General features: G+C 39.3%; 1 protein-coding gene across 2 annotated transcripts in view; it reads right to left on the bottom strand.

The window, feature by feature from the left end:
• Positions 1 to 16,062, bottom strand: part of kras (v-Ki-ras2 Kirsten rat sarcoma viral oncogene homolog) — a 38,280-nt gene that overhangs the window by 14,742 nt on the left and 7,476 nt on the right. For both annotated transcript variants that reach the window (XM_034176805.1, XM_034176806.1), the window contains exons 2-3: positions 4,152 to 4,269; positions 574 to 752 (exon numbers count right to left, since the gene is read on the bottom strand). In XM_034176805.1, the coding sequence (XP_034032696.1) occupies positions 574 to 752; positions 4,152 to 4,262 (290 nt within the window). In that variant the 5' untranslated portion in view covers positions 4,263 to 4,269. The remainder of the gene's footprint in view (positions 1 to 573; positions 753 to 4,151; positions 4,270 to 16,062) is intronic.

Below are 16,062 nucleotides of genomic sequence, written 5' to 3'. Positions count from 1 at the left end.
AGACTATCCATGAGAAAATCATCTGTAATATCCATATTGGGACCAACACACAGGTCTCACCTTTTCATCTTTTCGTCTGCGGACAGTTCCTGGGCTGCGCGCTATGACGTCATCAGTTTATGCACAGCGGGAGGGTATTGGGATACCTGCCCATTACTGCGGGCAGGTATAGCCAGGTAGCGCAAAAGTAAATCTATGCTACCGGCCCAGCAACGCCTCAGTAAGTGATAATAATACCAGATATTCACAGGAGAGTTGACTGCTTGAATTTATTTAGTACAATTCAATGTACATACATTAAAAAAAAATACAGGGCCAACACAATAAAAATGAAAACACTCGTTTGCATTGTGTTCCATGAGTCTGGTAAGTCTGCTTGTGAACTTGTTCATTGGTGGTAGTGTATGGATGCTAGCAACCTATCGTTCCAGCAACATACAGATATATATATATATCCAAATGAAACAGAGCACAGATCCTTAAACTGTTGCGTTATTATTTATGAACAGTTTGACTTTTGTGTGTGTGTTTTTTTTGTTTTGTTTTTTTACGTACAGCAGCTTCTTAGCTCACCTATAGTGGTGAATATCCTCAAAAGACTTTGTGTTATTGATGGCAAAGACGCAGAGGAATCCCTCCCCTGTCCTCATGTACTGGTCCCTCATGGCACTGTACTCCTCTTGACCTGCAGTGTCCAGGATGTCAAGCAGACACGTCTCACCGTCTATCACTACCTGCTTTCTGTAGGAGTCCTGAAAGAGGTTAAGAGGATGATCACGATTCTGCAAGCACAAATAGGTCAACAGTACCCACTGTAGCTTGATTTTAATAATAATAATAATAAGACGACGAAGAAGAAGAAGAAGAAGACGAAGAAGAAGACGAAGAAGAAGAAGACGAAGACGAAGAAGAAGACGAAGAAGAAGAAGACGAAGAAGAAGACGAAGAAGAAGACGAAGAAGAAGACGAAGAAGAAGACGAAGAAGACGAAGACGAAGAAGAAGACGAAGAAGAAGAGCAGATCACATAAATCATTCAATATAAATCATTATACTTGCTGCTAGGAGTAGATGGTATATAGTCAGTCTGTATAAATTTGCTCTACAGTATAGAATTTCATTTCTAACGGCTGGTAGAGCAGGCTTCACAGTCATCTGCCTGTCCCAGCAAATCATCTAAAAACATGACAGTTCATTCCCTGTTTAAACATTTCCCATAATCCCCCTGGTGGCCCCCTGCGCTTCCCAGAATGCACCGAGAGGCCAGCAGAGTTCCAATGTTTCAAAGCCATGTAAATAATGGCTAGCAAGGATGTAGATGATGTCGATTCAGTGAGTTCATGAGCGATTATGATGACACATTCTCCCAAGTTGAGAGGGTTCTCTAGCGGAGGTGTAGCACCTGTGATTGAACTTCTGCTGTGCTCCGATGTTGTCTTGCTGTCCATGCTTCATGAGGTGTGTTTACATTGTGCCCTAAACCATAACTCTGCTGAAAGACATCTCGCGTAAGTCACAGGCCGCGAGATGGCACAAGATTCAAAACTGTGAAACAGCGAATGCTGTTTTGTTTTAGGCTTCTTTTTTTTTTTTTTAAAGCAGAAAGCGGTGAGGACAATCAAAGACTGGTAGAATATCCATAATATGGAAATGGTTTGGGTTTAAGAATTCAGACAGTGAGCAGAAAACGAATTTGCAAACTGTCGGGTGAGCGGTTATAATCTTTAGTGCCACCTCAAATCAAAACATTGTGGACTACAAGGAATGCAAAATAATGCATCCCACAAACATCAGATGAATCTAATCAGAAATTTTGGGGGGGGGGGGGGGGGGAATCCAGTAGCTCTGCAAATCAGGTCAGATTTTATTTTCACTTTGTGCAGCCAGATATTATTATTATGATCATCATCGTCATGAATGTGGTTTCCAAAGACTGAAGTTACTCTGAAAAAGTTTCGCATTTTTGTATTTGTCATTTTGCACAATAAATGCTCTTAAAATATCTCTGTACCAGTGGTGGGCACAGTTCAGTTAATCTGATAACAGGATAATTATCGAAGCTAATGTTTTCGCTAGCGGATTAGTTTTTCAGATAAGTTTTAAAATCATCATCGGACCAATTATCTTCCGATAAATTTAGTTCCGATAACTTTCAGTCTGATAACATTTTTGTTTTGCTGGCAAAGTTTAAAGGTCAAAAACATTTGCAAAACCTAAAATCAAACATTTTAGTCCGTTTGTTGTGTATTTGTGGCAGACTGGCTGCCTGTTGCTTGCTGATGACAGCATCATTAAGCACAAGAAGTGATTGGCCGGTTGACGCAGGGAGCATTGTGGGTAGTGTAGTTCGAGTTCATTTTGGACGTTACACTGTTACTGTTCGCCCGACACAAACAAAACGGACTAATTTTAACATGATCTTATTTCTTTGTGCATGACAGGATAATTGAATCACAAAGACTTGTGGGGGAGAGGAGCTCTCACGGCGCAGCTGTGTGTACAGAGGGACTTTTCTTCACCGTTTAGACCATTTTGGATTTAAAAAAAGGACACTATTTCTTCAGATGAATCCCACTGAAACTAACAGGTAAGAATTATATTTACTAATGTGTCTTTTACACTGCCAACCAATGTATTAATGGACATATTTCGGTTGTTTAAGTCGCAGGGTTCAAAATGTGTGAAAAAAGCAGCAGCTTTTTAGTTTGTGTATATAATACTAAGATAAACTGTGACTTCTAATACTGTGTTTTACTGCTTTTGAAAAATGATGACAGTGTTTGGGGTTTTGTTTTTTATTCATTCATTTTTCGTGCGTTCTTATGCGTTTGTGATTCTTGAATTTACCCAGCACCGAAAAGTGACAGTGAAACTGGTTTATCAGAAGCTGACAGTGTAATCTGATGTGGCCACATCCGAATCAATACTAAAAGTTATCGGTTATCTGTAATAAAGATGAATTTTTTTTTTTAGCAGTTTATCAATTTAGCGTCATAAAAGATAACTTTTCAGTTTTCGGATTAATGGTTATCAAAGCTAACCTTTTGGTTAGCTGTGCCCACAACTGCTCTGTACTATGTGAAATATCCTGTAGTAATACAGCTAAGACAGTACAGTCATAGCTGCTATGTAGTTCTTATACCCTGCTTTACAACCTCAGAAGTATTTATATTGAAACTTTAAGAAAAATTAATAAACCATGATGTTTACAGTTACCATTCACACTTCCAATTATAGAGCAATATAAATTTTAGGCCATACCGTACAGGCCTGTCTAGTACAGTAGAGCAGGTAGCGCTGTGGATAAGGAGATGGCCTGCCAAAATGTAGACTTATGTTTGAATCCCTTTCATGCTACCCATCTGTGTCGTTGGACACAAGACACCATCTACATTGTCTCACTCCATACAGTTCCAAACATGGGCACCAGTCTTCACTGGGAAAGTAAATGTGAGGCTTCTTGTAACGAGAGCTGAGCATCTGCTTGATGGAAAAGCACCACAGGACTGCAGCTATCCTTCCTCTTCTCTACTTCTTATTGGGTACCATAGTCTCGTTTGAGGGTGGGCGTTAAAGGGGTTAAATTAAAGCGTATAATTCTACTTTTGGGGACAGCCCTTGTCTATTCCCATCAGAAACATGGCAGTTTATATGTTTTTGGGCAAATAAACAAACAAACAAAGTGAAAATGTACCTGGTGTACCTGCTCTGCAGTTGAGATACTTTTTCTACAACTGCATATATTATTCATTTACCACAACTGTATTACTATGGTTTTACTGAATGACATGTTTTTAATTAAGTGACAACTCAGCTGTAATATGGCATTCCCATTTTACAGCAGCCATCCTACGATAACAAGGATCTAACAGCGATCAGTAATTCCTGATGCCAAGGATGGCTCTTGTTTCAATGTTGTCTTGTATGACAAATTAATCTGTAGCAGAAATCTGACCTGCACAGCACATAAATAATCAAACAAAGAACGTAGGCTGGCAAGCATGTATATAAAAGACATTAAAAACCAGTTTAGCGTCTTTGTAAATACTTAAACCTGAAGAACCTGCTTTAGCTACTTTTATGGAGGAACTTTCTCCTTGTTCACCCCACACCAATGTTCAGTACACACATTTATCACATGAGAATCTTTACCTCAATGGTGGGGTCATATTCATCCACAAAGTGATTCTGGATGAGCTGAATAGTAAGTGCACTCTTTCCCACGCCTCCAGCTCCCACCACTACCAGCTTATACTCTGTCATGATCAACCTAAAGGAACAAAAACACATTAAAACAGCACATCAGAGATTTCTACACACACATGCACCGAGCACAGTGATGTAATGTTGTCAAAGCCTAAAGATAAACTTTTTTTTTTTTTTTACTTTGTCTAAGCTAACTAGGATTTCTGCCAGAGAATGTCCACGAAGTGGCATCACTACTACTGAGCACCCAAACCACTTATGTAGTTAAGAAAAATGTTTCACTCAAAACTCACTTTACACCCAAAAGCAAACTTGCAACTCTTAGTTTGTCATAATGTGGAAACTGTACACTGTAAATTAATTGATTCAGAAAAAGCTGCCTGCCAAAAGCAAATGTAAAATGTCCACAATACAAGAAAAACAAGAGACCTTAAAGTGTAGATTACACAATATGGTTTATTTATTTATTTGAGTATTTAAGACTAAAATTAAAAAACAGTTTGAAATTTATCCTTTCTGGTGTGCATTTAATGAAGAGAGAAATATTCAGATTTTGAACTGCGCGCCACTAAAAACCAGGAACTTCCCAGCGACTCCCGAAATTGGAAAAGAAAGAGGACGTAATCACAGCGCCGGAACCATTATCTTAATAGTCCAAATTAATTTATGGATTTTGATTCAGGTCGGAGCTGCACGGTGTTTTCAGTGTCAGAATGGTTATATTCGTGGGCATAATCCTTTTGATTGGCAGGTGAAGGACCTATTGACAAGCATGCTTACACAGTGTCTGTGGCTTCTCCACAGTCTTAACTCATAGCGCAAACAGGAGAGACTTGATCCATCAGCCACAAACGCGATGAACGGATTACACCTGTCGTTGACTGTGACTGTCGCGGAGCGAGCAGTACAGCAGACTCAAACCATCATGGACTTTTCTTCAGCCAGGACAACGAATTAAATTATTTTCAGACAATGATCTCACTGAAACGGACAGGTAAGACTACATATTTACTCCTTGTGTGAATGGTTTTAATATTTAATTACGTGCGCACATTCTCTCCACATGCAAAACATTTTGCGGTGACAGTTCCAGGGCTATTCAAAGAGCTGGCAAAAAAAAAAGTATCACCAGCATGCCAAAATCGCCTGCAGTATTTATTTACTTTTTATAATCAGCATTCTGTGTTCTGAACGCCTAATATCGTCACTGTCAGACTGAAGGTTTTCCTCCAAGGTTTCTTCTCCCTCACTGTCATCTAAATAAGGCTCAAAACCATAAGGCTGTGTCCTCCACAGCTTCTTTAGAAACACGTTTAGACTGGAGTTAAAAATAAAAATAAATAAATAAATAAAAAGCTCCACACTGAGAAAAAAATAGTCCGAAAACAGCTCGACCTCTGCCGTGTTTTCAATTGAATTGGGCTTGAATCAACAGGTGCCGTTCTGGTGATGACGTAGCAACAATATGGCCGTGACTGAGGGCTGACATGGAGCGCAGGCTTCAGATAACTGTTGTTTATCCATCACCTGTACATTTATAGACTTTTATTCAGGATTTTTAAAACATTTCCTAATTTTTAGTGATTATTTGTGCACATTTTTTGGTGTCACCTGTACTTTAAATCACTCTATAGAGCAAAAATGAAGTCAAACGGTTTCTTAATGCACCGTGTTACTGAGCTGAAAGAAATAAGGTTGTTATGAATGTGCTCGCCAAGCTTTCCGTGTAATCAAACATCTAAATACAGCAACACACACAATGGTATATTCAGAGCAACAGAAACTAGCTCCAGACAGAAATCTATGTACAACATTTCATTAAGGTTCCAGAACTGACAAGCAACTGGGGGGAGGGGATTCTCCCTGCTGTCTGACTACTCTGTAGAGCAGCAGCCTTCAATAGCAACATGCAGCCTTTTCACAAATTACACTGTCTTACTTTATAACCCCACATTAAGACAATGGCTCAAAAACATCAGTCGTGATGATTTCAAAACCACTTTGAATCAGAGTTTGCAGTGAACATTTACTTAAAGAGGACTACGTGCCAGGTAAATTTAGAGATGGGTATCGATAAGATTTTATCAATATCGATACCATTACCGATTCTGTTTACCGGGCCGATTCCTTATTGATACCTTCTGTGAATTTTTTGTGTACTAAAAGTAGGCTTTACAGGTTTTCTATGTCAGTGGGTCAGAGCTTTTTCTTATCACGCACCCGCTCTGTGGAACGGTCTTCCTGCAACCGTGAGGCAGTCGGAGTCCGTGGACATTTTTAAGTCAAGACTTTTACTTCTGTTTTTAATTATTTTTAATTTTTATTTATTTCAATTTTTTATGTTGAACTGTTCTATGTGAGGTGCCTTGAGACGGCTTTTGTTGTGATTTGGCACTTTATAAGCCGATTAAATTGAAATTGAACAACATTTTATTGAGTCTTAAAGTAAATAAATATGAAATTGGTCACTGGATCCTTAAACTTTGGACATAATAAACTCTACATGGTGGGTCCTTGATCTCTGGACATACAACCCCTGGCAAAAATTATGGAATCACCGGCCTCGGAGGATGTTCATTCAGTTGTTTAATTTTGTAGAAAAAAAAGCAGATCACAGACATGACACAAAACTACAGTCATTTCAAATGGCAACTTTATGGCTTTAAGAAACACTATAAGAAATCAGGAAAAAAAAAAATTGTGGCAGTCAGTAACGGTTACTTTTTTAGACCAAGCAGAGGGAAAAAAAAATATGGACTCACTCAATTCTGAAGAATAAATTATGGAATCACCCTGTAAATTTTCATCCCCAAAACTAACACCTGCATCAAATCAGATCTGCTCGTTAGTCTGCATCTAAAAAGGAGTGATCACACCTTGGAGAGCTGTTGCACCAAGTGGACTGACATGAATCATGGCTCCAACATGAGAGATGTCAATTGAAACAAAGGAGAGGATTATCAAACTCTTAAAAGAGGGTAAATCAACACGCAATGTTGCAAAAGATGTTGGTTGTTCACAGTCAGCTGTGTCTAAACTCTGGACCAAATACAAACAACATGGGAAGGTTGTTAAAAGGCAAACATACTGGTAGACCAAGGAAGGCATCAAAGCGTCAAGACAGAAAACTTAAAGCAATATGTCTCAAAAATCAAAAATGCACAACAAAACAAATGAGGGATGAATGGGAGGAAACTGGAGTCAACGTCTGTGACCTAACTGTAAGAAACCGCCTAAAGGAAATGGGATTTACATACCGAAAAGCTAAATGAAAGCCATCATTAACACCTAAAGAGAAAAAAACAAGGTTACAATGGGCTAAGGAAAAGCAATCGTGGACTGTGGATGACTGGATGAAAGTCATATTCAGTGATGGATCTCGAATCTGCATTGGGCAAGGTGATGATGCTGGAACTTTTGTTTGGTGCCGTTCCAATGAGATTTATAAAGATGACTGCCTGAAGAGAACATGTAAATTTCCACAGTCATTGATGATATGGGGCTGCATGTCAGGTAAAGGCACTGGGGAGATGGCTGTCATTACATCATCAATAAATGCACAAGTTTACGTTGATATTTTGGACACTTTTCTTATCCCATCAATTGAAAGGATGTTTGGGGATGATGAAATCATTTTTCAAGATGATAATGCATCTTGCCATAGAGCAAAAACTGTGAAAACATTCCTTGCAAAAAGACACATAGGGTCAATGTCATGGCCTGCAAATAGTCCGTATCTTAATCCAATTGAAAATCTTTGGTGGAAGTTGAAGAAAATGGTCCATGACAAGGCTCCAACCTGCAAAGCTGATCTGGCAACAGCAATCAGAGAAAGTTGGAGCCAGATTGATGAAGAGTACTGTTTGTCACTCATTAAGTCCATGCCTCAGAGACTGCAAGCTGTTATAAAAGCCAGAGGTGGCGCAACAAAATACTAGTGATGTGCTGGAGCATTCTTTTGTTTTTCATGATTCCATAATTTTTTCCTCAGAATTGAGTGATTCCATATTTTTTTTCCCTCTGCTTGGTCTAAAAAAGTAACCGTTACTGACTGCCACAATTTTTTTTTTCCTGATTTCTTATAGTGTTTCTTAAAGCCAGAAAGTTGCCATTTGAAATGACTTTAGTTTTGTGTCATGTCTGCGATCTGCTTTTTTTCTACAAAATTAAACAACTGAATGAACATCCTCCGAGGCCGGTGATTCGGTTATTTTTGCCAGGGGTTGTAAATAGAAATAAACAAAATCTGTAGTTACTGTCAAAAGCATTTCCTTTCAGACATTATTGGCATGAATGTCTTTCCATACATCTGAGCTGAGCGCTTGTAGCTGGCCGCACTGCACGTCAGGATGTAATTCATAAAGAATGTGCAAGACGTCTCATTTTGGGAGGAAAAAAAAAAAACATTTTAGTCGATTGTAGTTTATTGTCTGTATTACAATGTTTGTAAGAGATGTCATTTTATTTAAAGCGGCAATTCGTTCTGAAGTTATTAATTCTGACCGGACTCTGTCTCGGCAGAGAGCTGCGCCACTAATTAAAGCTACTGCAGTGCTCCGACCCACTGCTTCGTTGGTTCTCTGCTTCACTGCTTTTCAGAAGCGGCAAGTCCACTTCTTAACCCCTCTCAAAGCCATTTAGAGATGTCAATCATGAGCCACTTTTGTGTGGCTTAAAGTCACTAACTGGGACTCTTGTCTTGTTGCAGGCAAGAAACAAGAATCGTCCTCCGTTCTGTTTGCACAGCTCCAAACGCTGCGCCGCTCTCTGCTGAGTCAAATTAGAGTCTGGTGTCGCAGACCGAATGGTCCCACCCTAATAATCAGTCCACTTTGCTTCACTGCGCATGCGTCAATTTGGACCACAGCAGCACGTCTCAGATGGAGTCTCTTCACCCAAAGCAATCAAATGGATTAATGGGATTATTAACCATCAGATGATAAAGGTAAAACCTCTTAAATCATTCTAAAGTCAGTTTTAAGCAGAAACGAGGCCGTTTTAAGCAGAAACTCTGCAAAATTCTGTGATGCTTTGAAATGATCAACGCGTAGTGAACGCATCAGATAGTTTAGCCACGGCACTCTGAATGCTTCAGCCGTCTTTTATGATGAAATCATGCTGAATTTATGTGGAGATGATTGTTGTACAAAAGCTTCAGATAGCTGTCGCTGAAACAGATGATGACTGGAGTGCAGTTTGAAGCAGAAATGAGGTGTTACTCCGTGAACCATGGCGAATGACGCATGCGCGGTCAAGGCAGGGGGGACTGATTTTTAGTGGGAACCGTTCGGTCTGTGACACTGGCCAGAATTAATAACTTCGAAGCAAATCGCTGTTTTAAATCAAATGACACCTCTTTCCAAACATTGTAATACAAGTCGACCAAAACGTTTTTTCCTCCAAAAATGAGACGTCCTGTGTTTTTTATGAATTACATTGATGTTGTCTGTGCAGCACAGCCGGTATGGAGTTACATTTATGACATTAATATCTGAAAGGAAATGCTTTTGACAAAAACTACAGATTTTGTTTATTTCTATTTATGTCCAGAGATCAAGGATCCGCCATGTAGAGTTTAAGTCCAGAGATCAAGGATCCAGTGACCAATTTCATATTTATTTACTTTAAGATTCAATAAAATATTGTTGATATAGAAAATTTTTGTACTTTTAGTACAAAGAAAATTCACAAGAGGTACCAATAAGGAATTGGCTCGATAAGCGGAATCCATAATGGCATCGATAGATAAAATCTTATCAATACCCATCCCTATACATGTAATAATGCTGCCAGTTGATATTCTGAAACCAGGGTTCCTTACACATTAGTATTTCATTGTATATTTGGGAAACAAACAATCAGAATCTTATCACTCTGACAGCAACCATGCATGTCTACAGCTTTTAATGTGAAAGGTCGGGACAGGGGGTGTGCCTTAAGCTCCCTGTGGAATGTTTGATGGTGACTTCAGTGCAGCAGAGCATGGCAAAACATCAATATCTGTTCACACAACGGAACATTTGTTTTTACTTTGTACTTCTGTGATAAGTATCAGCCCACCTGTAACCCAGGGTGGGCTAACCTCATCAACAATTTTCTCAGCTTTTACAAGAGGAGTTGTAGTAAATGCAGATTAAAGTGGCCACAGGCCCCTGGGTGACTTTTTTTGTGCGCATCCATAAAGTCACAGAATGCAGGTAAACAGCCCTCGATTAAATTATTGCAAACAAGCACTTCCTAAGATCCACCCCAAGTATGTGAAAACATCAAGTGCAACATTTTAAGCAAGATGTCAAAATATTGGCTTTTAATTTAGCCTGCTTTAAAAGAAACTACTGTTAGACAAAATATAAATAGTCACATCCCATCATGCAAATGAATGACATCCTATTCGCAGTTGTGTTATTTGCTGCTACAGATAACATTTTATTATTCTGTTACATATTGTGTTACTTGTCTTCATGTTAAGTGTGCCATCAAAACATTTTGGAGGGACATTAATGTAGGGCCCTCGTGTAACTATTACGGACGGGTATCGAGAACCGGTTCCTTTCGGGTATCGTTAAGAAATGGTTTGATCCACCGACATCAATAACCTTTTTACTTAACGATTCCCTTATCGGTCCTTCAGAGTGGCCGTTGTTTTTGGGGGTGTTTGTCAGGAAAATTAGAATTTCTCTACATTGATTACAGACCCTGCAGCGGGTCTGTAATCAACTTCTCTGCAGTGCGACTTTGCTTTGAACCTTGAACCAATCGAAGCAGTGCTTTGAACATTGCTTCGTTGATTACATTTTTTTCTTTCGCTTTCCCCCACTAAAACCCTAACAAGCATATGGCTGAGTATTATTTATCTTTTTTATGTTAAACCGACCTGTTATGGTCTTCTGAAACAGTTGACAGATGTACTTTATAACTTAAAAACGGGACAGATGCTAACATGTTAGCATGTCTGTGGCATTTTCAGTGTTAAACTTAGCATTAAGCAGTTGCAGCTGTCAAGCGTTTGTTGTTGTAAGAGTACAATGTATTACAAATTGTAATTTTAATTTATTTTTGGTTATATATTAATAATAATAAGCACAACAATAATAATAACTAATCTAATGATTATATACAATTTTAGAGAAAGAGACAAAAAGAACCTGAATAAAAACAACAGAAAATATAAAACCAACTAACAATGATCATACAAAAATAAATAAATAAATACATACATACATACATACGTAAGTGTTTCCAGTGAACACCTAGTGACTCTTACACCTCCATTTCATCCCTGTCTTATTTAAGTTTAATGACTGTTTTGGTCAAACCATATTTTCAATGTGTTAATTTCTTCAGTGATTTCCTCTAGAACTATCTGCCAAGCTAGAAAACTGCTGCATCCTAGTAAGAGCAGAATACTACTGGAATGAATTTGAATAAGGAAAATTTGGGGGGGGGGGTGGGGGGTGTTCCCTCACCAAAATGGATGCTGCACTCACCGCAGTTTATTGTCTGCAATAGTCCCAGATTGCATTTCAGAGCTTCTAGAATTCAAACATTTTCGTGCATGTGGTGTTGGGGGGTAATTTTGGGTTTCAGATTTTGTTTTTCACCACTTTCATCCCTGAATATGTGAAATCGTGAGTCACTTTTGTGCGGATTAAAGTTACTAACTGGGACTCCTGTCTTGTTGCGAGAAAAAAAAAAAAAAAAAAAAAAACGAGAATTGTCCTCCGTTCTGTTCACACAGCTCCAAACGCTGCACGGCTCTCTGCCGAGAGAAGTTAGAACGATAGAATCCAGTCGGAATTAATAACTTCAAAACGAAACACCGTTTTGTTTATTTTTATTTATGTCCAGAGATCAAGGATACAGTGACCAATTTCATATTTATTTACTTTAAGACTCAATGAAATACATAGAAAACCTGTAAAGCCTACTTTTAGTACAAAATTCACAAGAGGTATCGATAAGGGAATCGATAAGGAATCGGATCGATAAGCAGAATCGATAATGGCATCGATAGATAAAATCTTATCAATACCCATCCCTAGTAACTATGGACCACTGGTCTTCAGCCCAAACACACCTCTGCAATAGGCCCCCAGTTCTCGTTACTGATTGGATGTAATAGTTTCTACACATTATTCAAAAGGTGTGATGCAGCCTTTTGCTCAGTATTGAGTCCACAAGCTTTATTAGGAATTAATTGGAATGTTTTAATTGCACACTCTCACGCTCCACACAGCAGCTGAAAGTGCTGTGTGGAGTGCCAAGTGGGAAACTTTGATGGCCTCAAATGAAGGCCTACCTGAAACAGAAAAAGCTGCAGTTCTATGACTGGCTGCTTCAGGCTGGCTCCAAAATAGAGCACATTCCCATAGGAGTCCATGTTAAAAAGTACAACTTTAGAGCAGAAATAAACATGTTTACACCCTGCTACAAAAAACGTTGTGGTCTCTATAGATAGTTTCCTCCACCGTGACAACTGCAGAGTGGGAGAATTTTTTTCTAACTTCTTAGTTTAAGATGTTCTAAGCCACAAAGTGAAGTATAATTAGAGACACGGTCGCTTTGAGTGGCAGGGGCTGAGCCCAGTGACTCTGGTAGCATCCGACCATAACTCCAAGTCCACTGGATGCAGCTACTCCACTGTTGTGGAGGCTGAGTCTGTTTCATTTCAAGTATTTTATTACAGACACCTGTAATAGTATGGTTTGTTGTGTAGTAAGACTTCCTAAAAGATCTTCTAAGACATCCCTGCTGCAATGTTTGCACTGAGTGAAACTTCGGCATTTAATGTTGTATACTTACAACGTTAGCACTTTTAGCAGCTGTCGCTGCTTGATCCCTTAGGTGCCTTTAAAGTACAATTACTGAGAAAATAAACGGCTCATAACTTTTAATGTCTACACTAAACAAAACCATTAGGAGCGCCGCTGCGCAGTCCCCAAAAAAATAATAAACACCTGAACTGAGGTTAGCCTGTTAGCTTAGGTAGTTTGGACTCAAAGAGAGGGGCATGTTCAGGCTGCTTTCATCACACACTGAGCCACCCATGCTCCACTCATTTATCCATTAATGAGTTCATCCCGAATGACCTCCTGTCAAAATGGCGATGCCCAGACATGGGATTCATATCAGCTGTTCCGGGTCTCAATAGAAAATCTATGGGTGACATGGCTTTGTCCAGTATATATAGTCTATTTATCCGCACCTACAGCGCCTACGTCTTGTGCTGCGCACACACGTCACTGAGCATGTTTGTGTGTGTGTTTAATAAGAAAAATAAGTAAACAAATCTGCTGTGACATTAAAGCAAACTTTTCAAAATATCTGATTATTTTTAATTCAGTCACCTAATTGGTCTAAATGAAATTCATTTTTGTTTTATAGAGTCAAGGACACCCCATTACTGCTGGGATAGGCTCTAGTAAGCAGTTGAAGATGAGTGAGAGTGTAATTACAAGTTGCCGCTTTGGGCTCTTTTGTGTGTGTTACCATTTTCTGACATTATACTGGCGCAACAGCTGATTGTGGGAAAAAAAATTTATAATAGTTGACAGATTACACTGACAATAGAAATGATAGTCTAATCAGTAGGGCTGGGCGATATGACTTAAAATTCATATCACGATATAAATTGAATCCCTTAACAGTACCTATATATCACGATATAAACTTAAGTGTAAAAGTTAGAATGGAAGTGTTTCTGAATGGGTCATATAGTCCCTTTACAAAGCTAAATTGATTAAAATAAACAAATATAAAACGACAACAGAAACATAATTGTGAGCACCTGATTCTCTGAATTGTATTTTTGTGCACTGGAATAATCTCATTTCATCATTCCTGCTTCTGTCCAGCAGGAGGCAGTGTTAGTTTGTCTGCTTTTGGTGCCATTTTGTCCAGAAAGACCTCAGAGATACCACCACATGGGTTGATAATCCTGATTGGCTTATGTTGTGGAGTTCCACCAATAACAGAACAGAAGGCGTGTTTTTTTTTCTGCTCTCCTGGGTGAGATGGAGCGCTCAGCGCAGTTGAATGAGGAAATGTGAGACACTATACTGCGGCTTTCTGCAAATACGCGCACCTATTAAGACCATAAAATTCACAAAAAAAGCAGAAATTATTAAACATAATTTAGGTTATAGTAGGCGCATTAACATAGTTTAAAATTCATATAAAACTTGAAGCATGCACTTTTAAAATGCACTGAAACAGAGACTGAGTCTGGTGAATGTAATCGGGCAATTGCTTAATTCGGTCATATGACGTTTACATGACCAAATTCAGTTGGGCAACTCCAGAGGGTTAAAATAGCTTATAATTTTACAGTCTTACAAGAAATTTTAATCTGCTGAGGTGGAGATGGAGCCTGTGACCAAAGCACTGACTGCAGCCTTTTCCAGTCGTTCAGAATCACTGAGGACGATACGATGACATCATCAACAAGCATTACCGCGATTGGTCGGTGGAGTTTAAATCGCTACTGTCTGCCAAATTTATACTGTGAACCGGATATATCGCTTATATCACCCACCCCTACTAATCAGTAGCCTTACTATCCACCACACAGCTGTTATGCTTTTGTGGCCATTAAGTAAACGGCCAGTAAAGCCGTGCTCACAACCCGCTGTACTTGCACGAGCGTGCAGTCTACTTGCAAAAACGTGGGCTAAATTTGGAGATCCGTACGTCGTAAGTACTGCCTCAGTACGAATTTAGGAGCACGCAGACACGCCGTAGAGGTTTTAGTGGATGCAGAACTTTCGCTGCGGTCAGGCTGCAGATTCACCAGCAATACAGATGACGCACGTTGTGAGTACTGCCTCAGTACGGATTCAAAGCAGCACATTTTCATTCAATTACTATTGAATTAAACAAATCCGTACGTAGGCAGTACGGATTAGGGCACTCACCACATACTATGGAGGCCGACAGACTTGCATGCACAACGCAGCTTCTCACTTGAACTTGGACTTTATTTCCAAACGTCAGCAACACACACTCCACAGCTTCAGTCTGATAACTAGCTGTAACTTTTCGAGGCAAGTAAACACTCGTACAACTGACCGCTGCAGGCTGGACATGCTCATGCATCGCCGATGCCAAAAAACACTTGCTGCTCATAAAAAAGAAAAGCGACCACACACACACACACACACACACACACACACACACACACACAGCTTTATTGTCAACTCTCTTTATCCTTACACTCCTAGAGACGTGCGTTGAACGTACTCCCTCCCTCCTCTTGCTACTGCCTCCGTACGTTTTCACAAAAACGTAGTGGCCGTGGCATCCGCAGAGAACGTACGGCGAAAAAAACGCACGGTGGGTTGTGACTAGGGATGGGTATTGATAAGATTATCGATATCGATTCTGCTTATCGATCTGATTCCTTATCGATTCCCTTATCGATACCTTGTGAATTTTGTACTAAAAGTAGGCTTTACAGGTTTTCTATGTATTTCATTGAGTCTTAAGTAAATAAATATGAAATTGGTCACTGTACCCTTGATCTCTGGACATAAATAAAAATAAACAAAACTGTGTTTCACTTTGAAGTTATTAATTCAGACTGGACTCTATCATTCTAACTTGACTCATCAGAGAGCCGCGCAGCGTTTGGAGCTGTGTGAACAGAACGGAGGATGATTCTCGTTTCTTTTTTTCTCGTTTCAGTTAGTAACTTTAATCCGCACAAACGTGACTCACGATTGACATATTCAGGGATGAAAGAGGTGAAAAACAAACAAGCTGAAACCCAAAATTAGCCCCCAACACCACCCGCATGAAAATGTTTGAATTCTAGAAGCTCTGAAATGCAATGTGGGACTATTCCAGACAATAAACTGCA

The sequence above is a fragment of the Thalassophryne amazonica genome, chromosome 8 (assembly GCF_902500255.1).
Source record: "Thalassophryne amazonica chromosome 8, fThaAma1.1, whole genome shotgun sequence".
NCBI classification, from domain to species: Eukaryota; Metazoa; Chordata; class Actinopteri; order Batrachoidiformes; family Batrachoididae; genus Thalassophryne; species Thalassophryne amazonica.
This window is presented reverse-complemented; position numbering and strand designations above follow the sequence as displayed.